General features: G+C 50.7%; 2 protein-coding genes across 13 annotated transcripts; one reads left to right on the forward strand and one right to left on the reverse strand.

Moving 5' to 3' along the window:
- The first annotated feature begins 2,168 nt into the window (after window positions 1-2,168).
- On the forward strand, window positions 2,169-14,738 carry ALG1 (ALG1 chitobiosyldiphosphodolichol beta-mannosyltransferase). Of its 2 annotated transcripts, none has more exons than XR_003523196.1 (13): window positions 2,169-2,407; window positions 3,334-3,411; window positions 3,530-3,633; window positions 5,251-5,399; window positions 6,835-6,924; window positions 7,249-7,359; window positions 7,785-7,906; window positions 8,075-8,113; window positions 8,437-8,496; window positions 9,336-9,446; window positions 10,662-10,804; window positions 11,658-11,733; window positions 13,024-13,084. XR_003523196.1 is itself a non-coding variant. In XM_027612602.1 (13 exons), the coding sequence occupies exons 1-13, from the start codon at window positions 2,200-2,202 to the stop codon at window positions 13,153-13,155; spliced, it is 1,395 nt and encodes a 464-aa protein (XP_027468403.1). In that variant the 5' UTR covers window positions 2,169-2,199; the 3' UTR covers window positions 13,156-14,738. The 2 variants fall into 2 exon arrangements, 1 of the variants encoding a protein (XP_027468403.1); XM_027612602.1 differs by having other exon boundaries at window positions 10,662-10,776; window positions 13,024-14,738.
- EEF2KMT (eukaryotic elongation factor 2 lysine methyltransferase) lies at window positions 10,812-26,051 on the reverse strand. Of its 11 annotated transcripts, XM_027612607.2 has the most exons (11): window positions 25,932-26,050; window positions 25,166-25,401; window positions 24,461-24,529; window positions 23,612-23,674; window positions 21,606-21,686; window positions 20,073-20,174; window positions 18,150-18,251; window positions 17,850-18,037; window positions 17,472-17,767; window positions 15,911-16,060; window positions 13,721-13,988 (listed from the first exon to the last, which is right to left on the reverse strand). In XM_027612607.2, the coding sequence occupies exons 3-11, from the start codon at window positions 24,482-24,484 to the stop codon at window positions 13,888-13,890; spliced, it is 1,107 nt and encodes a 368-aa protein (XP_027468408.1). In that variant the 5' UTR covers window positions 24,485-24,529; window positions 25,166-25,401; window positions 25,932-26,050; the 3' UTR covers window positions 13,721-13,887. The 11 variants fall into 11 exon arrangements, with proteins under 11 accessions (XP_027468405.2, XP_027468408.1, XP_027468415.1 ...); XM_027612614.2 differs by lacking the exon at window positions 24,461-24,529; XM_027612610.2 differs by lacking the exon at window positions 24,461-24,529 and having other exon boundaries at window positions 21,606-21,745.
- Between the last annotated feature and the right edge of the window lie 336 nt (window positions 26,052-26,387).

A 26,387-nucleotide genomic window follows, 5' to 3' on the forward strand; every position in this document is an offset into this window, starting at 1 on the left:
TGTTCCCTCTCTCGCTGTGTATCTCTGTCAAATAAATAAATAAAATCTTTAAAACAAAACAAAACAAAAAAAAGATTTTATTTATTTACCTGAGAGAAAGCAAGAGAGAGAGAGAGAGCAGAAAGGGAGAGGGAGAGGAAGAAGCAGACTCCCCACTCAGCAGGGAGCCCAATGTGGGGCTTGATCCCAGGATTCTCAGATCATGACCTGAGCCGAAGGCAGATGCTTAACCGATTGAGCCGCCCAGGCACCGAAGTGGGTCCTATTCTTATCCCCTTTTATAACTTAAAATCTGAGGCTCTAGGGGACAGGGTAAGTGACTTCTTGTGACCTAGTGTCTCACAGCTAGTATGAGGTGATGCAGGAATTCCAACGCCTGAGTCCACATATTAACCATCAGGTGATCCTGCTAGGGTTCAACCTCTGGTCTCTGGAAGGGGAAACAATACCCTCCTGACCTTTGGAAGGACTGAATTTCACATGTGATGTATGTCAAATGGGCAGGCAGGACCTCTGGTTGTTGATACATCTTGCTCCTTTCTCCCTAGAGAAGCAATCCCGACTTGTTTGCAAACCAGGGTTTCATCTTCTAGAGCACAGCATTTACTCTTGGTTTGTCATAACCATGGCACCTGGTCCTTATCCTCTTAGATCATCAGAGCAGGAAGGGCTGTCTGAGATGGGAAGTCCCCTCCTTTAATTACAGGTCAGGAAAGTCAACTGATGGAGAATGACTTGCTCAAGATCATGAAACTCACAAGGCTGAGGTCTCTAGATCCCAGCTGCATCCCACCACAAGAGCGTGGACAGAGTGGGCAGGGTGTGTACTCCAGCCTCCCAACCCCTGCACCTGCAACTGAGGGACTAAAGAGGCTGCCTTCGTCTGTCTGCCTATCCCTCGCATCTGTACATATTTACTCATCTTTCCTTCCCCTCTTTAGCTAAATTTTCAAGCCCTGCCTCTGTCACATACTAATGGTGTGATCTTCAATGTTCTTATTGGTAAAAAAAAAAAAAAAAAAAAGGACTCACAAGGCTATTGTGAGAAGCAAATGAGACACACATGCCAAGTCTTGAGCTGGGCTCTAGGGACATGGGAACCACATCTGCAAGGTGCTGCCCTGTCTAGGCTCTTATCAAAGGAGGAGGTGCTGTTTTGTTTCTTTGTCCAGTGCATGAGTGAGTGAAGGAGCTTGAGGGCAGTGAGGGTGGCTTCACCAAAATGCTCTCAATGTTTCCCAGCAAGAGGACCCCTTTCAAAATTAAAAGGCTCTCCCATGGACACACACTAAACTCTTGAGTGTGACTACTTTAGGAGGTAAAATGAGAAGGTCAGTGGGAAAAATTTTCCTTCTTAACCACATATATTTGAAATCATTGTGTTTTTTACTTCCTTGTCCTTTTCCCTTTCTCTTTATAAACATTTTATTCAAGTACAACATAGGTCCTGAAAAATGAACAAGTTTGCTGCTTAATGAATTTTCTCAAAAGGACCACACCCACCTCACCAGCACCCAGATCCAGAAAGACAACATGCCGAGCCCTATTCCACCAGCTCTGTATTGGGCCCCCCCTCACAATCCCCTCCTCCAAGGCAGGTCACTCTCCTGACTTCTAACAGCAAAAGGGAGTTTTTTTTTTGTTTTTTAAGATTTATTTGAGAGAGAGAGAGAGAGACTGCACGCACAAGTGGGGAGACAGGCAGAGGGAGAGAGAGGATCTCAAGCTGACTCCCCGCTGAGCGTGGAGCCCCCTCCAAGGCTCCATCTCCCGACCCTGAGATCATGATCTGAGCTGAAATCAAGACACGCTTAAGCGAATGGACTAAGCCATCCAGGCGCCTCCAAAGGGTAGTTCCATTTATATAAATTAAGGCCAGCCAGTATGTACTCTGGCATCTGGCCTCTTTTCTCAACATTATGCTTATGAGATTCATATAAACTGTTTCACTGTATTTTGTTTGAAATTATCTTAGAATTTTGAGAAAAATTGTTCCTAGATCCTCACATGGTAAAAACTTTACCTTAATATCACTAACTTTTGGCCCGCAAGGGCTCCTCCAGTGTTCCGTGGGCCGCCACGTCAGGAGCCACTTTCCCCCTCCCTTCTGTCCGCCCACCTCCGAGGCTGTGTCTGGGGCTGCGCACTGCGTAGTCGGCCCGGGGAGGGCGGTCACGTGGCGGCTGCCGGCCCGCCAAGATGGCGGCCTCCTGCGTGGCCCTGCTGGCGGTGGCTGCGTCGCTGCTGCTGCTGCTGCTGGTCTCGTGGAAGCGCTGGCGGCAGGGGCGCGGGAAGTGGCACGTGATCATCGTGGTGTTGGGGGACTTGGGCCGCAGCCCCCGCATGCAGTACCACGCGCTGTCGTTTGTCAAGAGCGGCTTCTCCGTGACCCTTCTGGGCTTCTGCAGTAAGTGCCCCGAGGGCCTGGGAGGGAGGCTGCGCTCTCACCCTTTAACCCGCGGCTTTGACCAGCCCAGGGGAGCTGGGGCGGGGACGCCCCTTTCCTTCCTCCTACCTCGCGCAGCTCTCTGAGATTGGACGCCCTCGGTAGTGGCCCAGACGGCCAGGTTTCTGCCCAGCCTTTGGTGGATGGGTCTCTAGGAACAGTCAGTTAATGGAGTGCCTGCCATATGTCAGGACTGTGCTAAATTAAGTGAACTCATTTCATAGTCTCACATAATCCTCCTAGTGAATGGAAAGACGGACTGGAACCCAGGTGTGTGTGACTCCAGGGCCAGTGACGATGACCATACCTCCTTGTGGCTACTTTTGTCAGGCTGTGTCTCAGAGGACTTGTCTCCTCTCCGTTCCACACCCTCAGTGCAGAAGTCTGCAGGCAGATGTTTCATTTGTGCGGCATGTCCAGCTTTTACTCTCAGTGTGCAGAAGCAGGGGTGTCTGCTCCTTCATCTTCCTCCAGGATGACATCTTTAGAGGGTACCTCAACTGTGTATCAGGGAAAAGGAGGGAGTAGCACTGGTTGCCTTTGGCCCCTGTTTAGAACGTGTCATCAGAGGTTAGAGTGGAGTGGAACTTCCTAGGGGGTCTGCCGATGGTGGGGTAATTCCACCAGTCGGGTAGTCTAAATTATCTGGAGTGCTTACTATGTGCCAGACATTGTGTTAAGTAAATAAAGGTAGATAAGATTCAGGCTCTCCCTCTGTGGAGAGAATCTGGACCAGAAGTGTCCTCATGCTCTGTTCTGGCTGTGGAGGAACAGAGAGAAAAGTCTTATTTTCCAAAACATTCTTTCTTCACTATTCAGCCCGAGCTGGTGGATTATCTGACTTTATATTGCCCTGTCCACTGCATTAAAGGAGACATTCTTTTCAGACTCCAGACCCTATGATGAGCTCTTGCAGAACAACAGAATTCAGATTGTGAGTTTGACAGAACTTCAGAAACTTCCAGGTAGGATGCAGTGAACTCCAGTTTCCTTTGAATCTGTGTGTGTGTTGGGCGGGTGTGGTGGGGATTTACACATGGCCAAGAATTCCTTTGGGAGCAACAGCTGTTTTTTGACTTGTAGTTGGGCCCTACATTTTCCAATATGGAGTCAAAGTTGTATTTCAGTCCGTGCACTTGCTGTGGAAGTTGATATGCAGGGAGCCAGCAGCCTACATCTTTCTCCAGGTAAACATCAGCCTTCTGTTATTCTATGAGAACCATTGTTAAGTTTCCTTTACTTCCCAGCCTTTTAAAATGTGCAAATTGTGGGGCGCCTGGGTGGCTCAGTCGGTTGAGTGTCTGCCTTCAGCTTGTGTCATGATCTCAGGGTCCTGGGATTGAGCCCCACATGGGGCTCCCTGCTCGGCAGGGAGCCTGCTTCTCCTTCTCCCTCTGCCTGCCACTCCCCCTGCTTGTGCTTCTGTGTCAGATAAATAAATAAAATCTTTGAAAAAAAATAAAATGTGCAAATTGGTGAATAAATTGCATATTTGTGTGTGTATAGACTTATGAAAACATGAGTAGGAGCTTATGGTATATGCCTTGTATTTATGGTACTCATTCATTCTGTTTTTCTATGTCATTATAGAGAGTCTTATGCTGTACTTATTACTTACCTAAATGTCTTTAAAAATTCATCCAATTCCTCGGAATTCTAAGAAGTAGGTTCTTGTATTACTTACATTTTAGAGATGAAGAACCTAGACCCAGAGAGATTCTGTAAATAGCCCATTGTCACACAGCTAGGAAATACTGGAGTTAGGATTTGAACCACCTAGTCAGTCTGGTTTGGAATTAGGCTCTCAGACTCTCTCATTTGCTGCTTTTTAACATATAAAAACATCTCTTAATTAGCTGTACTGTATTACAATATATGATATGCTCTAATGTATTTATTTAGTTTCATTTTAACAGACATTCAGATACTTCCAGAATTTTTACTTTTACAAATAGCACAGTAAAGAGCATCAGTGAACATATGTTTTTTGCAGTTTCTTTGTGGGGTAAATTCCTGTGCTTGATCAGAGTTCATGCACTTTTTAAACTCTCTCTCTCTCTTTTTTTTTTTTTTAAAGTAGGCTTCATGGCCAACATGGGGCTTGAACTCAGGACTGCGAGATTAAGAGTCACATGCTCTGGGGCGCCTGGGTGGCTCAGTCAGTTAAGCATCTGACTTTTGCTCAGGTCATGATATTGGGGTCCTGGGATTGAGCCCCGTGTCGGGCTCCCTGCTCAGCGGGGAGTCTGCTTGTCCCTCTCCTTCTGCCCCTCCCTCCCACTTGTGTGCATGCTCTCTCTTTTTCTCTCTCTCTCTCTCAGATAAATAATAAAATCTTAAAAAAAAAAAAAGATTCACATGCTCTGTTGACTTCGCTAGTCAGGTGCTGCAGAGTTCAAGCACTTTTAAAATGTTGTGGTGTGTTACTGGATAGTCCTAGAATAAGGTTGGGCCAATTTATCCCCCACCCAATGGGGATGCCTCTTCTCCCATGTGCTCACCACCACTAGGTATTGTTAGGTGTTTTAGGGTCCGCATTCTGATAGGTGAAAAATGCACCTCTTTGGCCATTTTTTATCTCCTTGATTATTGGTGGTCTTGGACTTTTCAGGTTGGCCAATTTTATTTCCTTTATGAGTTTTTATACCTTTTTTGGTGAGGAAGAGGGTCTTCTGCTTATTAATTACCAAGAGCTTTGCAAAGATAATTGACTCTTTGCCATGTACGTTGCAACAGTTTTCACTCAGTTTATTGTTGACTGTGGTCTGGATTTCCTTCTCTTCATTCAAATATCTCTTTCCCAGAACCCCCCGGGCCTGCCTGCCATTGCTGTCTGCTGGCTTGTGGGTTGCCTCTGTGGGAGCAAGCTCATCATCGACTGGCACAACTATGGCTACTCCATTATGGGTCTAGTGCATGGCCCCAGCCACTGCCTTGTCGTGCTGGCTAAATGGTGAGTGTTTGGGAAGAGGGTGCACACACCATCCCTGAACCGGGTAGGAAGAAGGGCCAGTGCAGAGGCCTGGTGAAGCTGGTCCCCCATGTGTTCAATGGGGTAAGGGCAAGGCTGGGGAATTAGGCTAACTCTGGTTACAAGTGATAGAAACAGGCCTAAGGCAAGGAAGACGTTTGTTGGTCCCTGAAACTGCAAAGTCCAGAGACATGGCTGACTTTGAGCTCCAAAAGGTATCGTCAGGACCCACTCTCATTTCTCTCTCCGCACTCCCTCCTGGAGGTGTTGCTCGTGCTGCGGAGTTCCCCTGGTGCTCATCCCCACCCTGACAGGCTCAGTGCGAGAAAGGGAGCCTCTCTTACTGGCTCGTGCTCATCTGCCAGGCTCTGACATCCCACTATACCCCTATGTCTCAGGCTTAGGGGAAGTGTTCCACTGTCAGACCTGGGGTCCCAGGTGCACCCAGACCAGATCCCCAAATAAAAAGCGGGGGTGCTTTTGGAGGATGGGGACATAGGCCACAGTCTGCTGCAACCATTGAGACAGGGAGAGGGAAGAAGGGCCTGTGGGAGCAGGTTGGACGCAGAGCAGGAAGAGTCGTGTTCTGAGCCCGAGCGGGCACCATCTGCCGCCTTCCCCCCATGGGTCATTCACTGAGGGTTCTAATAGCTGTGGCAGCAGCAGCAAGCGATCATTGAATACTTGCTGCATGCCAGGCCAGGCCTTTTATCCCATTCAGTTTACGCTGCCCCTGGTGAGGATGTCCTGTGGTCACTCTCCTTTTACAAGCCAGGAGACTGAGGTCGAGCGCCATTTTGCTGCTTGCCGCACAGCTAATAAGCGTGAGGACCACAGTTCAGTCCCCGGCTGTCCAGCTCTCACGCCTTCTCTGCATCCTGAGTGAGGAACAGGCTGTGCACCTGTACCACTGTACACCAGTGGCATTCAGCAGCCTTGAGTGCTCCTTCGCCTTTCTCGTCCTCTTTCACTTCTGCCCTGGGATCAGGGCTCAGGTCTCTGTTGGGAGCTAATCTATTGCTTACACCTCTCTAATGTTTTTAAAACCATCTCTTGGTAGCCCACAAGCCTCAGCCCCACAGCCTTTGCAGCAAGAGCACAGTGTGGCTAACATATAATAAAGAGACCTTTGTTATATTTCTTCTTTTGGTGTCAAGAGATCCTGGATTTTCCCTTTTGTAGAGATAAGGTTTCTAACTGTATTTATGCTGAAAAGCGATATGACTTAAAGAAAGGTGTAAAGGAAATAGTAGTACAGATGGAACTAAGTGCAGACTCTGGGAAGGTGCCTCACCAGCAACTCGATTTGGGAGACCCCAGCTCTGTGCTCTTCTGTATCAGAAGGTGTCAAGTCATGTGGGGGTGGTGGCAGTGTGGCGCCCAGGGCTCCTGGCTGAATGGTGATATGTCTTTTCAGGTACGAGAAACTCAGCGGGCGCCTGTCCCACCTGAACTTGTGCGTGACCAACTCGATGCGGGAAGATCTGGCAGAGAACTGGGGCATCAAGTAGGGGCCTGGGGAGGCGAGCGGTCCCAGTATGGTTGGTCCCAGCTGCAGTGCCTGCTGTGTCATGTTGGCGAGGCATCCAGAAATGCCCAGGGGTCTGGGAGATGGTTACCTGGGAAGCCAAGGGAGGAGGAGACCAATAGCCCATGTGGTTTTGATCTTGGAACATGTCTCTGTGCTTCCCCAAGTAATTCTGAAGCTTCTTATTGTCCTTGTCTGAGACTTGGCTCCTCCGAATGAAGTTATTTTTTGGATCCCCCTGAATCTTGTATTCCTTAGGTCTTTCTCTGGCTCTCTCTAGAGCCCCCTGTGATCTCATTACAGAGCTGTGACCGTCTATGACAAGCCAGCATCTTTCTTTAAAGAGATACCCTTGGACCTGCAACACCAGCTGTTTATGAAGCTGGGCTGCACCTACTCTGCATTTAAGGCCCGGTACGTCTCCCATCTTCAGCCTTTATCTGCCTTCTCTTGTGTTTCCTGTGCTCCCGCCTCTCCCCAGTATCCTCGCAGCTGTTCCATCTCTCCCCTGGGTCCTCACTGCTATCATGGCCTCTCTCATCTTCTGGCTGCAGACCTGGGAATCCTCTAATCCAGGGCTTGGCAAACCATGACCACAGGCCTGCCACCTGTTTTGGTAAATGAAGTTCTATGGTACTGCAGCACATTCATCCATTTATGCATTGTCCATGGCTGCTTTTATACGGCAACAGCAGAGCTGAGTTTTGGATGGTGTTTCTGACTTGGCCTGACCTTTGGGAGCCTGCGGGCCTTACTCCTCACTCTGGCAGGAGATGGCCATCCTGGGGCCCGAGGCCTTGCTCTGTGGCATCTCATGGGCTCTGTTTCTGTTCCTTCAGCTCAGAACCCCTGGACCCAGCAACAGAGAGGTCGGCCTTCACAGAGCGGGATGCTCAGAGTGGAGTGGTGACGCATCTTCATGGGCGGCCAGCCCTGTTGGTCAGCAGCACCAGCTGGACAGGTCTCAGGACCCTTCTGGGTGCTTGGGGCTTGTGTGAGCACCTGGCTGAGCCTGCGCCCCATGTGTATCTGACGACACTGGGGCCCAGACGAGAAAGGGGAGGGTCTTGAGCTGGGAGGGGAGGCATCTAGAAACCAGCCAATGACACTTAGTTCTCTTTTCTTATAGAGGATGAAGACTTCTCCATCTTGCTGGCAGCATTAGAAAGTAGGTGTGTGGCTGTGATCAGGAGCTTGTCAGGGGCTGTTGAGCTGTGAAGTGCTCACCTGGCCTTGTGTGGTGTCCTCTGAAGCATGTTCCTGACCCAGGGCCACTGAGTGGGTCAGCCTAAGGACATGGGTGGTGGAGGCGGCGGCTCTGCGTCCCCATTTGGGTCACTGAGTGACCAGGCCCTAGATCTGAAATGCCACCTCTGCGAGAGTGATCTTGTGGATGGGAGAGGCTCCCTCCCTGCCACCATCTCATCCCCCAACCCCCACTCACCTGATTAGATAATAATCCTGGTTATCATTTAATTTTTTTAAACATAGAGTTTGAACAGCTGATCCTAGATGGAGAGAGCCTTCCTTCTCTGGTCTGTGTGATAACAGGTATTGCCAGGGATCTTCCATGTTCCCATATGAAATGGGGGCAGTTGGGGGTGGGGTACAGAAGGCATCTGCCTGTATTGTGTGCCTTCCCCATACCAGGCGTGTGATGTCGGTTGTCTTGTCAATCCTGACCACAGCTGTCTGATGTAGGGTTTTCTACACTAGCTTGACAGAGGAGGAAACTGAGGCTCAGAGGGGCCTGACAGCAGGGTGTGGCTTCTAGTTGAATCTTGGATAGCATGGCCTCACAGATGCTGAGTTTTACATGTGTGCAGTGGTTTTCAGGCATCCTCTTTTTTTTTTTTTTTTTAATGGAAGAGTCCACTTTAAACTAAAGAGCTCAACATAAAATTGCTTCCAGAGTAGCCCAGTGGGGAGAGAGAAGCAGAGAGCTGTGGTTAGAGCAGAGTCCTGGGCGAGCTGCCCCACCTTGTATACTTCCCTCCTCCTGGCCAGAGCTCCCAGGGGCAGCTAGGAGCCCACTGTATACACCATGCCACGTGGGGCATCAGGCAAGACACAGGCCAGTCTGGGTGAGAAGTTGTATCCAGTTGGTAATCTGGGGCCTGCCCAGAGTTTATCCTGGCCACCTTCCCAGCCTGAGGCCCTCTGGATTCAGGTTGCTTGGGGCGGGGGTGGGGGTGGGGGGAAGAGAAGGGCCATGGCCTCAGCGGTCAGGGTGCATTCCCCTGGGGGGTCTGCAAGGGGCCAGATGGGGACCTGATCACAGCTGCAGAGTGTGGGCCTTCTGCTCACACCTGTGCAGGGTTCTGAGGCTTGAGGCTGTGGGATGGAGCCAGAGATGGGCCCAGTGCAGTGACTCAGATTTTCTCTGCAAGGCAAAGGGCCTCTGAAAGAGTATTACAGCGGCCTCATCAGCCAGAAGCGTTTCCAGCACATCCAGGTCTGTACTCCGTGGCTGGAGGCTGAGGACTACCCCCTGCTTCTAGGTAAGGGCGTCCAGCAGGGAGAGAGCTGGGGTTTAAAAGGGAATATTCTAGGATAGGGCAGGGACAGAGTTTTTCTGAAAAGGACCAGATAGTAAATGTTTTATTTGCTTCTGTTGCATAGTCTTCTTTGTTTTTGTAATCCTTTATAAATTAAAAGCCTTTCTTAGCTCCAGGGCTATACACACACAGGCCTCAGGCTGGACTGGGACCTGCTTAGGGACTATGTGGGGCCAGGAGATGCCACCTGCCAGGAACCTGTCGGAGGAGCTCTTGGCTGAACTCTAGGGGACCAGGCTGCTTCCTGATGTGCCGGCTTCTCCCGCCTGCTGGGCCCCAGACCTGTTTGTCGGGGTTCTGTCCTCTCAGCCTCTGAGCCCTCCATTCAGTCCTACTCTTCCATCTGGGCAGGAGGGCTGGGCCTGGTTTTGGGTTGGGGTTCCCCAAGTTCCCCAAGTCTGGGAGGGCAGTGGCTTGGGAGGTGCAGAAATAATGCGTTAAACAGCATTGACTCTCCTAGACCTCTCCATCTTCCTCCATCTTTCTCTCTCCGGAGGGGTGTGCTGGCCTAGTGCTGGCAAATCTCTAAGGCCTCATCTTCCAGTGAGCAGTCTCGAGTGGAAGGCCTTGGGTTGGCAGGAATTTCCAGCCAGGATTTATGCGAAGTTGTTTATTTGGCTTTATTTTCACAGTGACAGCTGCTTTTCTGTTGGGTCTGCTATGGGTTTTCCCCCCTAATTATTGTGGTAAAACACCATTATAGTACAAATTTGCTATTTTAACTATTTTTCCATTTTTAAGTATACATACAACTCAGTAGCATTAATTACATGCACAGTGTTGTACGATCATCACCACTGTCTATTTCCAAAACATTTTCATCACCCCAAGCAGAAACTCTGAACCCCTGAAGCAATAACCACTACAGGTTCTTTTAAAATATATCGTGGTTAAGTAGACAAAGGGAGTCTGAATAAAACTATCCGTGATGGGCAGGTCGTTTTCAAACAGGGACAAGTGGCCAGGAGTGGTGGTTGGGGAGCTCTTCTGTGTGTCTCTCCTTCTCCAGGCTGCTTGCCCAACTCAGCCAGTTGTATGTGGGGCTGGGGGCTTTCCCTTCCTGACCCTGAGGTGTCGATCCACAGCCCTCTGAGGATTTGTGTTCAAGGGGTGCATGGGCCAGCGCTCTGACTTCCCCCCCTCGCCCCAACCCTGCAGGGTCGGCAGACCTGGGTGTGTGCCTGCACAAGTCCTCCAGCGGCCTGGACCTGCCCATGAAGGTGGTGGACATGTTCGGGTGCTGTCTGCCTGTGTGCGCCGTGAACTTCCGGTGGTAGGAGCAGAAACCAAATCTTCCCTGAGTTAGGTTCTCAAATCAGCTGTGGGGGTGGTGGGGGGTTGCCAGCGAGGTCAGAATTGCTCAAGGAATTCCTCCGGAAAATCGTGCAGCATTGCTAGGTGGTCTTCAGGAGTAGGGCCCGTGGGGTTTCTGAAGGTAGGCTGCACCATATTGAAGGAGTGGGCTTCCACCTAGAGCTGATGTTGAATAAAAAATACGAGTCTTAAATACTCCACTTAGGTGGCCACTTACCCATACTCATGGATAGAGTGGTGGCTGGAATTGCTCGCACAGCTGACCTGGTTTTATTTCTCTCTCTGTCCCTTTTGTCTGGGCTCATATAGCTGGATTGGAATCAGTTAAATGAGTGTAATTCTCTTTCCACTGTTCTTGGCAAAGATGGGTATTTGGAGAGGTTCTAGAAATAGTAGCCCCACCACTGGCTCAGGAGCCAGCCTCTGAATGGGAAATACAGGATGTTCGACCCTGAGCTCTGGGCACGTTGGGATTAACTTCCTGGTGACCCAGAAAAGTCACCCTTAATGTGCCAAGTCTACCTCCAGTGTGGTTTCCTTTTACCTTGTTTTTCTGCTGTGCAATTAAGGAAAAAATGGAGAGCCCATTGAGCATGTTCTCACGGAAAAGAACATGTAGCAGAAAAGGTCAAAGTGTGTGCTCATTGCACCTCCTTCTCAGAATCAGTTTGGATTTTTAATGTGTATCCATCCCTCCAGGCCTTTTTTTTCTATTCAGATGCCAAATCTAAGAACAGACTCACTGCAAGCAGACTGACTGTGGGAGGGGTGGAGTGGGAGTTGGGGCAGGCACCGGGGGTTTTCTCCAGGCAGCTCTCAGGTCTGTGGTTCTCTCTGCAGCTTACACGAGCTCGTGAAACATGAGGAAAACGGCCTGGTCTTCGAGGACTCCGAGGAGCTGGCAGCTCAGCTGCAGGTAGCCACGTCTGCCCCCACGCCAGGGCGCTGAGTTCCACCCCGATTCTTTGCTCCTGTGGCCGGGTGGGTCTGTGCTGGGTCTGGGTGAAAGTTGAGGCGGGGAGCAGTGGCCTCAGAGGCTGGGCCTCCGTGGGCTTGGTGTGTGTGGGGGGCCCTGAGTGCCCTCTGGATTTGCGGAGCTTACACCACACAGATGATGCCAGAGGTGGTGGACCCTGTGCGCGGTCTAGGGAGCAAGTGACTGGTTCTGTGGGAGAGTGAGTGAAGGGAGCTTCGTGAAGCAGCCTTGCAAGGGGACAGGTGGGAGTCTTCAAAGGGTACTTAACACTTATTATAAAAGATGTGTTCATCATCATTCTTGGCAGTTGAGACCAGGGACAGCAAACTTTCTGGAAAGGCCCAGATGGAAAATGTTTTCAGCTTTGCCATAGTCTTTGTCAGAAGTACTCAACTCTGGGGCGCCTTGGAGGCTCAGTTGGTTGAGCATCTGCCTTTGGCTTGGGTTGGGGTCTTGGGATTGAGCCCCATGTCAGGCTCTCTGTTCAGCGGGGAGTCTGCTTCTCCCTTTCACTCTCCCTCTGTGCTTTCTCTCTCTCTAAATAAGATCTTTAAAAAAAATAGTACTCAACTCTGCTATAACAAGAAAGTGGCCACAGTCTATGAGTGAAGGGATGTGGCTCTGTTCCAATAAAACTGTACTTGCAAAGACAGGTGGAGGCCGTATTTGGCCCATGGGCTTAGTTTGCAAACACCTGATGTAGTTTAGCAAAGCTGGAAAGAACACAGACTGTCTAGTTCCAGCACGTGAGCTGAACAGTGGTGGGCAGAGGCTGAGGGTGGGTGCTCTTGGTGGACGGAACAGCGCAGCAGAAGCCAGGGGCTGCTGTAGGGTATGGTATGTGGATGGTGTGGATGGAAAATGCCGCAGTCTGGTTGCACTGTCCAGTAGGAGCAGAGTAGGGGATGGAGTGTGGCTGGAATGTGAGGGCTCTTCTATGCCCTGTGAGGAACGGGCTTGTTGGGTCCAGGATATCGGGTTCAGAATGTGTTTGAGCCAAGCTTGCTGTGGAAGCTGGCCCACAGCGGGAACTCTGCGGGCTCCAGGACACTGGTAGTGGTTCTTGAGGTGCAGTGACAGAGGGTTTCAGTAGATCACTGGCCTGACTGCCGGTATTTGGAGGGGGACAGGAATCTAGCCTGCTGGGAAGGAGGGACAGCTTTCGGGTGGGACCTGGGATAGGGGTGGGAAGCAGTTGATGAGGTTAAGTTCTGGTCTTTATTCTTCTAGATGCTTTTTTCAAAGTTTCCTGATCCTGCTGGCAAACTAAACCAGTTCCGGAAGAACCTCCGGGAGTCAGAGCAGCTTCCTTGGGATGAGAGCTGGAAGCAGATGGTGCTGCCTTTGGTTATGGACACGTGACCCCTTGAGCCAAAGACTGAGTGCTCCTGAGCATGTCCCGGTTCCTCTTAGCCCTGGGCAAACGCTTTAGAACAGTGCCTCCCCGTGGACAGCAGCTGGAAGGACAACTGTGGAATGATATTTTTTAATGACCTAGTTTGTGGCCCAGGAAACTGGTTCAGCCTGGTTTCCTCCCTGGAGGCTCTGAATCTTAGACTCTTCTGACCTGAATGTTTCCTTCTCCCCACTATATTACCTTCTTGTTATTTGCTTGTGGTATCTTCAATATCTCTTTGACCTGCTTTTGTCTTACGGTGTCTGCCTTTCCCAGCATCTGCCCCATTGTGTGTCTGATATTTTCATTCCTGCCTTGAGGACAGGTCCTGCAGCCTGCTGCATTGTAACGTGTACAACGGGCTTGGCTTCCTGAGGGATGTGGGTACAGGCTCGGGGGTGGGGTGGGGAAACATACTTAATACATGTTTTTATTTTCACAAATGAAATGCTTATTTCTGAGCCAAAATTTTCATTTATGATTTATAGAGATTTACTTAAGAACCAGAACTAGTGACAGAAAGGGGCACCCACTTGAATAGTTTATATTTTATTAGAACACAGTTTGCAGTTCCTGATTCTGAATTTAACATTCTTCAAGCATTCAGGTCCAGTGAAAATTTTATTTTTTGCTACATGAAAATTCTTTCCAGGATGGTGATTTAATTTTTATGTTAATCTTTAAAAACGTTTGTAAACCTACAGAATTAGTTTCAAAATTGCCATGTCTAAGTGCTCTTCATAGGGAAACAGCTTCTGGTTGTGATGAGGCACTGCTTCCCATGGGATCCCAGTCTGGCCTGGAAATACAACATATGTGTCTCAGGATGGTAGGGTTTGGGGACACGACACCAACCTTATAGTGTGGGGCTGCAGGACAGGCTGGAGGGTATATACAGACCACAGACTTCTAGACCCCATCCACACACGTAGAATCAGCGTTCAGGGATGGGACCAAGAATTGAGTTTTTAAATGGCCCATGGCAGCCAGGTTTGCTGCCCCTGCCTTCTGGGCCCTGGAAGGTCACAGACCTGGCTGGGTTTCCTGACTACTCAGCCTGGCGCCTCTTGGCAAAGGCTGGACATACATCAGAAGGGCTTACATTGTTTTTGTAAGCACAGCTGTTTGAAGAGCCCTTGGCAAGGAGCATTTTGTTACCAGTTTTTTATGAATGAAAATAATTACAAAAATGAAATATTAAAAGTATTGAAGTGTTGGGGTTCTTGGCTGGCTCAGTCGGTGGAACATGCGACTCTTGATCTTGGGTTCATGAGTTCAAGTCCCACATTGGGCCTAGAGCTTACTTAAAAAAAAAATATACACACGTGTGTGTGTATGTGTGCCTATAATCCTGCCACCAAGTACAACAACTGCTAATTGGTTATGTTCTTTCAGATTTTTCCCTGTATGCATGTTAACATGAAGACGATTATTTTTAAAAATACAAATAGGCTTGGGGTCCCTGGGTAGCTCAGTTGGTTAAGCATCCATCTGTTGATTTCAGCTCAGGTCATGATCTCAGGGTTATGAGATCGAGCCCCATGTTGGGCTCCCCACTGGGCACAAAGTCTGCCTAAGATTCTCCCTCTCAAAAAAAAAAAAAAATTCTCCCTCTAAAAAAAATTAAATAAAAATGGGCATATATATATATATATATATATATATATATGGTGTTTGGTACTTTGCTTTCTTAAACTACAGTGTATTTTTCATACAGTATCTGAAGGAGGACTTCATTCTTTTTGAAAGCTACAGGGCACTCTGTCCATGGGACACGGGCACACGTAGGGGTTGTTTGCCTGCAGAGGCGACTGTCGGTGGGGCTGTGCTTGGCGGGGGGGGGGGGGGGGCGGGTTGTGGCAAACATGGTCCTGCACTGTGGCCAGGCTGTGTGTGGAAAGCCCTGGTTGGGCCTGGTGCATGGCGGGCACTACAGGGCTGTGGCCAGTGGTTGTGGAGTGGGAGAGTGGAGGGCGGGTGTTGGCTGCCTGGCTCCACTCTGGAGCTCAGGCAGTCATTAGGTCCCCTGCACCCCAGAGTTTCCATGGATGAGACTGGAGGATGACAGCATACCCATCCCTGGTGCTAGAGGGGCTGACATGTCAGGTCTGAGGACAGTGCCTGGCCACAGCGGTACCTGGCGACAGCAGTGCCAGTTTGGGGTGTAAATGGCAGAGCCCCCCCGCCTCCAGAGTCCTCCCTGCTTTTCTTCCATTTACTGGGTGCTTAATATAGCGATAATAGCAGCTACCATGTTCCCAAGTGCTCCCTGCATTGCCAGTCCCTGGGTCACGTCCCAGGTGGATGTTTCCGCTGTAAAGATGAAGACGGGGAGGTGAGTGGCGGCCCAGCTTCACCAGCGCAGGTGGGATCTGCTCCAGAGCCTGCACCGCACTACTGTGTGGCCAGAACTTATCTACCCTGACACCCACTGGCATCCACCATCCTCTCCTCTCTGTTCTACAGACCAGGAAAACAGGTCTGAAGGCCCTTGAAACGTGCTCTAAACACACAGTAGGACTGCTGGTCTCTGACCTTTAAGACTGCTGCATAAACTGCCTCTTCCCCTTCAGAGCACAGCTCCCTGGCCCAGCCTCCTCCGCTGACCACCCAAGGGGTGGGTAGTGGGTCGAGGACCCAGCACGTCATGTGTTCTGGAGTCCTGTGTGGGGCCCAGGTAGCCTCGCAGAGACAGCAGCCCCTCCCGGGCCCATGGCTCACCTAGCTCGTTGGTGAACAGCCAGCAGGTCTCAGGGCTGCGGACGGTGAAGGCAATGTAGGCTTCAGGAGCCTGCTGGTCTTTCAGGCAAGCAGAGAGCCTCTGCAGGACTCTGACCAGGGACATGACAGTTTCTGGGCAATATAGCACATCTGCAATGAAAAATCTCAGGTTACCGAAAGGGGCTCACTCCAGGATTCAGGATCCAGAAAAGAGGGTGCCTGGTTGTACTGACCTCAGCAGCAGGGCTGGGGCCTGGAAACCAGTTTTATTAGAATCATGCCATTGGACACAAAGAAGATGTGGTTAAAAAGGAAAACTCTTATGAGAGAAAAAAAAGCTGCTGAAAGACCCTGCAAGAAATGGAAAATATCCAGGACTCACTGGTGTTCCTTTAAAAAAAAAAACTGATTCTTTGCCTATGGTCTATTTAGAAGACGCTTAATGAAATAAACCCCAACCAGCTCTCTGTCTCAGAGTTCTTGCTTCCAGGGGCCTACTGTTCTGTTAGCTACACTGGGGGACAGGGGAGACAAACTTGCTCCCTGTCAGCATGCTTACATGGGAGGGTGCTGCTCAGGTTCTGTGTTCTGGCTACTGTGGGCCTGTGGGTCTCAGGGCTGTGGTCCAGGATCAGAGGCACAGCACTGTCAGCTGGACAGGGGACTGAGTGAGCTTGGTAGGGGACTGGGTGAGCTTGGTGGAGGACAAGGCGGCTGTTGGCCAAACACCCCTTGTCTCAAGGACTCTGCCTTGCACCCGAAGTGGCTGGTCCCCTCCCTCCCCCTTTTATTCCCTCAGAGATGAGATGTGGGGCTCATCTCTGAAAGACATGGGGGCATGGACCTAGGATAGAGACGTGCAGGCAGAGCCCTTGGGGTCAGATGTGCAAACATCAGACAACAGAGCCATATGCAGAGATAGAAGCAAGTGCTCACAGGGGTGGGGGCACTCAGAGCTTGTTTCCTGACTCGGACACCACTGTGGTTTGACCCTAGGTCTGGCCCAGGGCTGGGTGTCTGTGATATGCATAGGAATCAGACATGGTCCTGGGAGAATCATGCTTGTCCCTCGCAGCCCTGAAAAGATAGGGCTGCCGGGGCCATTTCAGCCCCACATCTGAAGACTGGGTGGTGGTGGAGGCGGGGCTGGTGTTCAGCTCCCTTGCTTCATGGCGCTGCTCTAGCCATTTCATTCAGGTTCTAGAGAGGGACATAAAAATTTCTCTACTCAGCTGCAGCCTGGCTAATAGGTTAGATGGCTTTGGTGCCCTGGGGCCTGTTCTCTCCATCTCAGGCTTTGCTGAGAAAAGCTGGGTTCATTTATCCGATGGAACCATTTTAACAGGAGTACATGTGGCCACTGTGTCAAACGGGAGAGCTGTGGCTTTAGGGCATCCAAGAGGCATGCCCTGTGGTTTGATGTTACCCTGAAGGCCCACAACAGCCCTTCTACAAGTCTCATCATTCCTCTGCCTAGCAGGGTGCACTGTCCCCTTCCCAGAGCTGAGAGCTGGGAGGAGTCACTCCAGTTGCCCTGGGGCGGGGCGGGGGGGGGCAGTACCTGCTGCTATGATTACGTCTGGCCGGAAGGCAGCCAGCTCAGGGGCCGTCACAACATCCCAGTCTAGCTGGGCCACCGTCACCCTGGGGCTCTCTGTGTCGTGGGCATTATGTCCTGGGTGCCTTTCAGGGTCAGTGGTGTCTGGTTCCAATGAGAGGCCATTGAGAAGGATGTTTCCTCGGAGCTGCTCAAGAACACAGCTGTGACAGTCGCTGAAGACGTATGTGCTGGGACAGCATGTCTTGCAAATGGCCAGGCCCGTGAGGCCAGCTCCACTGCCGAGCTCTAAGACAGTCCTAGGTGGGAGAAGGGGGCCTGTGTCTGAGACCGTGTTGGGGAAAACCGGCTTCCCTGCCCTGCCCTGCACCCCGAGGTCACCTGTGAGCAAAGGCGGCTGGGTTCTCTATGGCCCATTCAGCGAGGTAGAGTGCAGCGTCCCACGTGACCAGGCCGGTGGTACCATGGGAAACGATGGCTGTGCTCTCAGAGAGCGTGACCGAGTCTCCGGAAGGCTGGGCCGAGACAGGGAGAGAATTAATCCTGCTACCAGGAGACAAGGAGCTGATCTTAAAAAGAAAAACATCACAACAGGTGGATGGCTAGATAAGACCGTGGAACATCCTGCCACAGAATGCTACATGGCAATGGAAAGGAGCAGGTTGTCATTGTATGCGCTACCTGGATGGGTCTCGAGGGTGTTAACGCTGCACAAAGAAAGCCAATCTCAGAAGGGCACACATTGTGAGATTCCATCCATCTGACCTTCTCAAAATGACAGGACTGTGGAGAGGGAGAACAGATCAGTGGCTGCCCAGGGTGGGGTTGGCAGGGGCCCGGGGACAGGGGAGGCCCAAGGGAGGTCTTTATGGTAACGGAGTAGGTCAGTATCTTGATTGTGGTGGTGCCCACACGGGCCTGCATGTGTGATAAATGAGGTACACCTACACAGGCTCGGTGTATACACCGGTGTCCCTGTTGTAATGCCATACAAGTCAGGTCCCATGTTTCCAGTGGGGGAATCTGGAGAAAGGGCACCTCTCTGTACTGTTTTTGCAATTTCTGTGAATCTGTAATTATTAACAATAACAAAAAGTCACAACTCCCTGGCATCATGACCTATATGTGGAAAGTCTCAGCATGTGGGGCCTTCCTCAATTCAACCTGACATTTGGGGCTTGGGAATTCTCTGGTCTTTGAAGTTTCCTGTTGCCCTCAGAGAGGGGGTTTGCTGGCAAGGGCTTCATGGAATATGCAGTCCTGAAATGTGTTCTCCAAAGCGGGGCTTCTGAGCATGGCACCTCCAACATGCCGTCACCCAGGGGTGGTTTCTGGCTATCTCTGAGCTCACAAAACTCATATAGGAGACTCCAGTGTCTGGAGTACTGTGAGCAGTCGTTTGTTCATTCATTCATCCACACATTTTTCCTGAGCATCTACTACGGTGCTGGGGACTCAGATGTGACAAGATGAAGTCATTCCCTGTTCTTATGGAACTTCCATGCCAATGGGGGATAAAACCATAATAAACAAAGTAATTTCTCAGTTTTTCAGGGCTATGAAGAAAATAAAAAGGACTACATGATAACAGAGAACAGGAGGTCTATTTCAGATAGATTGGTCAGAGACAGCCTCTTTGATGTGTCATGTAACCTGGGATGTGAGTATAAAGGAGAAGTGAGGCATGTGAGGTTCTAGGAGGAGAGCATTCCAGGCACAGCATGTGCAAAGGCCCCGAGGCAACATTTCAGTTGGTGAGTTCAAGGAAGACAAAGAATGCCAGGGATGTGGAGCACAGGGAGAGCAAGAGGAACGAGATGAGAAGGCAGGCTGGGGCAGAGCATGCGGGGCATGGCAGGCTACGTGAGAAACTAGGATTTGAGTCTGAGTACGAAGGGCAGCCACTGGAAGGTTCTGGGTGGTCGAGTGACATGCTCTGATTTACCTCTCAAATCAAGGGGAGCACTCTGGGGGTTCTGAGAGTGTGGTTTTGAATCTTCCTGAATCCCCACATACAAACAGAGTAGTGAGATATGGACAACATTCAACAAAACTAAGTGAAGCCAAAATATCAACAAGTGGGGGCAAACCATAGACACAAGACTTGTGTGCTCCATGTGTCTGTGTCATGGGGCACATGACAGGCCTGAGGACAGAACCCCAGTAGCCGAGCATTCACTGGAAATGCAGGTACCAGCTGTGAACCACGGCCCACGGAGGAGAGAACTTGTTGCTCTAGTCATCGGGGGTGTGAGGGACCAGGGGTGAGGCCTAATGGCAACTAGAAACACTCAGAAATGCTCTCCTGTAACACCCATCCATGAAGTATTTACTGAGGACTGAGCACCAGGTCCCTACTATGCAATTTTGTGCATCACCTGACTTAACCCCCAGCCACCCCATAAACGAGGCACTATAATGTATTGAAATGCTTGGTTTACTGAAGGGGAAACCAAGGCTCAGGGTAGTTAACTGACCTCCTCTAAGATCTCAGAGCTGATGGGTCAGGATTTGCACCCACTTGAGGCTGACTGGAGTCTGAGTTTCAACTCTGTGTACAGGGGTGGATGTCTGGATTGTGTGGGGAGGGTGCCCATCTCCTACCAGCAGATAGCTCCGGTGGCACTGGGTGGGCTCCTCAGCCATCAGGACCTCTGCCAATGCCTCGTACAGCTCGTCCAAAGGCTCCATGTGGACAGCCTCGTGCTGGGGGTGGGCAGAGCAAAAGCTTCAGCCAAGACATTTAGGTTGACCCTCATGAATCAAACAAAGGTTCCATGTGTTCACTTTTACTCTGACTTGTTAAAAAGGCTGGAGGATTTTTACCGATTTAGATAGGAGATTTGTGATGGATTGACTTAATACAAGCCACCTGGCATACAAAAAGTTCATTTGGTAGGGAAGCTGGAGGGTATCTCAGGTATAGAGAGGGCAATGGTGAGGTATAGTCTAGGGCAGCAGAAATGGGACTGCATGAGCTGCCATGTGACGGTGACAGAGAGCTTTGCCCTTCCATCATGATGCTGTGGATGGATCAAACAACTGGTGCTTTTAAGTGAGCCCGGGCAAAAGCCACAAGGACGGGCACTCTGCATGGTACAGTTGGCTTCATCAATGGGCAAGCCTCTGTCGTGCCCTTCACAGGGGCAGCAGCAGGGCGGCCATGCTTCTGGTGGTTCTGGGGAGACCTGCAGGCCATGACTAGATGCACATGTTGGGGAGAATCAGGTGGGGAGGCAACAGAGAAGCCAGGAATGTTTCACATGCTAAGCTTGGGTGAGACATGGCCCATGCATTCAGTGGCCGAACACAGCAGGTCTGATGCTGATCACTAAGGAATCACCTCTCTGAGGTCCAGCCTAATGTGAAACCCAGCAAGTTTGGGCTCATTTTTTTTTTTTTTACTCTTTTTTTAATGTTATGTTAATCACCATACATTGTATCATTAGTTTTTGATGTAGTGTTCTATGATTCATTGTTTGCGTATAACACCCAGTGCTCCATGCAGAACGTGCCCTCCTCAATACCCATCACCAGGCCAACCCATCCTCCCACGCCCTTCTCCTCTAGAACCCTGTTTGTTTTTAAGAGTCCGTAAAAAAAAAAAGAAGATGATAGCGGGGCGGGGGAAGAATGAAGGGTGGGCTCATTTTTAAAATACATCCTGTATCAGTCAGGAAAAGAGTCCACATCAGATAGCCCATTAGGGAGAAGAGGGTAAAGCGAGCTAGTTACAAAGGTATTGCAAGACCTAAAACATCCAATAGAGGGCAGTGTGGCAATCCAGAGATCGGCAACAGCAGAAGTGGGCAGGCAGGCTAGGGGAGAAAGGTTGGGGGGGCGGCGAAGGGGGGCTGGGACCACAGAGGAAATGCAGCTGCTGCTGGAGACCTCCTGAAGCACAGAGGGAGAGATACCCTGGTCTCTCTTCCTCCTGCTCCCCCATAGCCTCTGACTGGTCGAACCCAGCTGGGAACAGTTAAACAGGGAGGCCCCTGACATATTGGGGTTTGCAGAGCAGGCAAAGGGCATGGGACAAATCGGAGCTCCAACAGGCAAAGCCAGGCACAGTCCACTTTCGGAGAGCCAGCCAAGTCCCAGGTGTTGTGTGGCTACCAGACAGTGCCCATTACTGACCTTTCTGATGAGCTCTGAGAGAAAGCACCGGACATACTTCACTGATGGCGGATGCTTCACACAGAGAGGATGTTTCACAGTCTGTGACAAAGGACGCAATGTGAGTTGCTGGAGAGACCCTGCCATCAGTCTCCCATGAGCTTCAAGTGAATACAAGGCAACCCCCATTACTTGATCGCTCAGAAAAGATGTGTACAGACACAAGGGTTCTGGGTTCAGGTGACCCTCATGCATCTGAAACAGTAAGTCTTAAGATACAATTCCTTTCCTAAAAAAATTTCTCCACTACAGTGGCATAGGCTGACAGAACATTCTGGGTAGAACATGGATCACATGGACCCAAGCTAATGCCCTGCTACAGACTGAATGTTTGTGTCCCCCCAGTTCATATGTTGAAGTCTAAAACCCAATGTGATGGTATTAGAAGGCAAGGCCTTTGGGAGTGATTAGGTCATGAAGGTGAAGCTCCCATGAATGGGATTAGTGCCTTTATAAGAGACCCCAGAGGGTTCCCTCAGTCCTGCCACAGTGAGGACACAGCTGTCTATGAATCAAGAAGTGGGCCCCCCACCAGACACCAAATTTTGGGGAACCTTGATCTTGGCCTTCCCAGCCTCTAGAACTGTGAGAAATAAATTGCTGTTGTTTATAAGTCACCCAGTCAATAGCATTTTGTTATAGCAGCTGGAAAGTGCTCTGCCACCCCTTCCCAGGGCAGGCAGCATGAACTAGTTTTTAGTGGGGACAACTGTGGGATTGTCTGGCTCTGTGGAAAAGGTGAGAGCCCAAATAGTGGGAACAGGCAGACTGGGCACTTGCTCTCCTGGAGCTCACATGCCAGGCTGAGGATGAGTGCTAGGATGGCTGGGACAGAGGAAGATGGGGACTCTGCCTGGGATGTGGTGGAGGGGAAGGTGGCTCTCAGGGGTGGTACTTCAGCTGATGTCTAGAAAAATCAAAGAGCATGGGGAGTGGGTTCCAGGCAGAGGGGATAGTTTGTGGAGGCTCTGAGGCAGGCATGGCCTGGCATTTTGGGAAGGAGGGCAAGGCAACAGGGCAGTGAGAGTGGGGCCAGGTCACGTGGAGGGACATGATTTTTTTAGTCAAGGGCAACAAAATACCCACACAACCCTTCAGGGGCTTTCTAGTTGGCTGGTGTTAGGTTTTAGCCTCAGGATGAAAATCAGAGTGGGCTGCTGCACAAGGACCTCAGAATCTCTAAGCTCACAGTCGTAAATGACTGGGTTGCCCTGCAAGCCTCCACTAGCCATGGCTGAATCTTTCCTATATGGTGGTCAGACAATCTTGGTTCACCCTCCACACAGGAATTCTTAACCTAGGCTTCTTGGATGGGCTTGGTGCTTGGAGGGTTGTCTATAACTCCCGTGAATTTGTATACAAAATGTATTCTTCTGGTCCTCCTTTTTATGGGGGTGGGGTGAGAACAGGAGAGTCTACAGCTTTGGGTTTTCAGAAGGGTTCACGATCCTCAAGAGGGTTCATAGCCAGGATGCAGCGTGATTTCCACTTGATCCACATGGCCAGGGTCAGGATGGGGCAAGGCCAGGCAGAGTGGTGGCCTTACCTCTACCCTTGCCCAGATGTACCTTAGAATTCAAACCCTACCTCAGAAAAGCAGGCATATCCACATCTAGAAGAGACACGAGTAGGCAAGACTTGCCTCCTTATTTTTTCCTTAAATGTAAATGTAAAGAAGAAAGTCTTTGAGTAGCTACCAAATGCTAGATGTTCCCATAGCTGTCATCTTGGTTTTCATTGTGGATAGTTTCAAAGATATCTCCCAGATTCCCTCCTCTCATGCAGATTTTTGTATATTCTAATGTCTTCATCTAAGAAAACAACAGAGTCAGAGCTGCCTGAGGTGCTGCTACCCAAATGCAGTGTCTTTCTTTTTAAAGGATACAAGCGCGCCCACTGTGTTTCTGTCATGTCTTCATGGGCAAGTCAGGAGGCTGGTGATGCGACCCAGTGATTCTGATTCTTACCTTCTGCAAAATATTCAGCAGCAGCTCAGGACCTGATGAGTCCCTTAATTTCTCTTCTAGGCTCTATTCAGAGAGAGAGTGGAGGGGAGAGAGAGAGAAAAATCTCAAGGGCATTTTCACAGGAACATTAAACATGCAATAGGACATGTTAGCAAAGTGTTAAGTGATCTCTCCTCAGGGACCTGGGGCCAATTGGAAGGGGAAGCCACAGGCTGGCTGAAACCCTGAACTTGAGAAGTCCTGGGTTACACACCTCGATGAGTCAAAGAAAGAACATCAGAAGACAGACTCTTGGTTTGTGTTAGCCCTGGCTGCTTAGGCTCACCTGGGTCACAGAGCAGCTCCAAGGCTGAAATGATCAACCAGGAATTACGGGAGGAGCCATGACACTGACACCTGATGGGCTCACCTTGAACTTGACATCTTTAAAATGGACACACAGGCCAGGCAAGGTTATGCTGTCTTCTCTGACAGAGAACTCCAGCCCAGTGGTGAGGTCAGGCTCTAGAAGTAGGCATACTGGCCCTGGCTGGTGTGTGGTATCAGGCAAATCACTTCATTTCTCCAGAGTGAGTTAGGCTCTAAAAGGCCTATAAACCTTGGCCCTTGCCCCTCTCTCTGACCTTATCTGCCACCACCCCTGGCCTCCTTGTCATTCCTCAACCACAGCAGCCTATTCTCACTGGCAGGGCCTTCCCACAGCAGGCTGCTTTACTGTTCAGGTTCTGGCTCAAATGTCACCTCTTGGGGGAGGCCTTCCTGACTCCCCTACTTTGATGATACATTTCCCTGTTTTATTGACTTTACAGCCACTGTCATCTCCTGGTGTTTTCTTGCTTATTCATTTACCTGTTTATTCTCTGGCTCTCCCATCCAAGCAGGGCCTCATCTGTAATGTGTACTGCTGATTCCTGGTGCCTGGCTCATGGAAGGCATTCAGTAAATATTTGGTGATGGAATAAAAATACTAGCTAACACCCACGTCACTTACCATGAGCTAGATAGACACTGCCTCAGGTGCTTCAATCTCCTGTAATTCTGACACCAGCATCATCACTGTAGTCCCCATTTAATAAGAAAACTAAGGTATAGGAGAGATGTATTCACTTGCCCAAGGTCACACGGCTTGTATGGGGGTTGGCCAGGATTCAAAACAGGCAGGCTGGATCCCAGGCCTGAGCTCCCCCCTGCTACACTCTACTTCTTTACTAATCAAGCCATCTTTCTGGTCAAATGTGAATGGTACTAATAGTACCCCCTGCATGGCTGTTGTAGGCCAGTCTAAGTAAGCATTTATCATGGGCCTGGTACAGAGTAAGCACTCATTTCATGTGAATAATTATAGTCGATATTGAATTGGGACCCACTGATGCTATTATGAAGGTTTACATTTTGGGTTAAAAAATTACATATTCCTTTCTGACCGGAAAGATCTCTCAGAATGCTAAATGGGTTAGGTCAATGAGACACAAATGACTAACCACCACCCCTTAAGATGGGGCAGACTTGGGGGGAGGAATATGTACCCAATCTGAGTCATCCCAATGAGCTCACCGCACATGAATTATGAAGGAGGCAGCATCATTAGAGCCCTTGCATTGGCAGAAGGAAGCTGCTCTCATGGTCATTTGCCTGTGCAGGTCTCCAGGGCAGGGGAGGTGAGACTTCTTTCGTCTCTCTTCTGGCCTGTTTTGTACCTCCCTGTCTCTTCCATCACAGGCATAAGAGCCTCAAACTGCCTCTGAGAGGATTTTGTCCAATGCTGACGGTACAGATGAGAACACCGAGGCCTGGCGGGGGAGGGAGTGTGGGTGTTTGTGATTTGGTCACTGCCCTCATTGCAACTGGTCTCCCGGTGTCCTGAGGACGTTGACTGTTTACATGCGCAGGAACAATGGCTAGAATGACAACTAGCTAAACAACAAAAGTAATGAAATTTATTGTGAATTGTCCCTGACCTAACTCCCGAGTGACAAAGGGAGTTAGGAGGAAACTCCGCATTCCTTGAATTCGTGGACTCAGTGTGCAAAGGCAGTCGAGGGCGGGAAGGGCCAGGAGAGGGAGCAGAAGGCCTAGTGCAGGCTGGGCTCCCCAAGAGCGCGCAGGTGTGCCTCCTGCTGCCCGCCGCCAGCCCGCGCGGCCCCCGGCAGAGCCCGGGGGACATGGACCCGACGCGCGGCCCGTTTGTGCGAGGGAGCCGAGAATATCACGCGGCGGGGGGAGGGGGTCGGGCGCCGGAACCCGCCCCGCCCCCACCCCGCCACAGCCGCCCCTCGCCCGCGGTACCTCCCGCCTGCCCTACGCGCGCCCCACCGCCCACCTGCCAGGGGAAGGAGCGCAGTGTGCGCGCCGCCAGGAAGCGGCGCTCGAAACTCTGCAGCACGCTCTCGGCCTCCGCGATCTCCTCGGACGCCATGGCGGGGCGGGCGGGGCCGCGGCGTTGCCCGGGAGACGGGGCGGCAGAGGGGCGGGGCTGAGGCGGTGAGCGGGGGCGGGGGAGGCGGGTTGGGGGCGGTGCCAGGTACGGCTGGGCGTGTGGGAGGCGGGGGCAGGGTTGGCTTGGGGCGGGGCCTGAGGCTTGAGGGCGGAGTCAGGGCTTTGGCGCCAAGGGAGGGCAGGCGGGAGGCACCGGCTCTCTGGTAGCTTCCAGTCAGGCGAAGGGCGAGGTAATCCTTCTTTTGTTCTCGCGCCTTCACGAGGGTTTTCTCGGCGGGGTCCGAGTGGACGGACGCGTAGCCCCCTCCCTGTTGCGCTCCTGGGAGCGAAGGAGCCTGAC

The sequence above is a fragment of the Zalophus californianus genome, chromosome 10 (genome assembly GCF_009762305.2).
Source record: "Zalophus californianus isolate mZalCal1 chromosome 10, mZalCal1.pri.v2, whole genome shotgun sequence".
NCBI lineage: Eukaryota > Metazoa > Chordata > Mammalia > Carnivora > Otariidae > Zalophus > Zalophus californianus.

What these genes read in the sequence shown, in the direction of transcription:
- ALG1 (XM_027612602.1), top strand. Translation starts at nt 2,200, where the DNA reads ATGGCGGCCTCCTGCGTGGCCCTGCTGGCGGTGGCTGCGTCGCTGCTG. An exon ending in AGAACTTCAGAAACTTCCAG is followed by an intron (nt 3,412 to 3,529) that starts GTAGGATGCAGT and finishes TTTGACTTGTAG; the next exon opens with TTGGGCCCTACATTTTCCAA. An exon ending in GCAGAGAACTGGGGCATCAA is followed by an intron (nt 6,925 to 7,248) that starts GTAGGGGCCTGG and finishes ATCTCATTACAG; the next exon opens with AGCTGTGACCGTCTATGACA.
- EEF2KMT (XM_027612603.2), bottom strand. Translation starts at nt 26,027, where the DNA reads ATGGCGTCCGAGGAGATCGCGGAGGCCGAGAGCGTGCTGCAGAGTTTC. An exon ending in TGCGCTCCTTCCCCTGGCAG is followed by an intron (nt 23,675 to 25,931) that starts GTGGGCGGTGGG and finishes CTCTCTGAATAG; the next exon opens with AGCCTAGAAGAGAAATTAAG. An exon ending in CACCCTCGAGACCCATCCAG is followed by an intron (nt 18,038 to 18,149) that starts GTAGCGCATACA and finishes TTTCTTTTTAAG; the next exon opens with ATCAGCTCCTTGTCTCCTGG.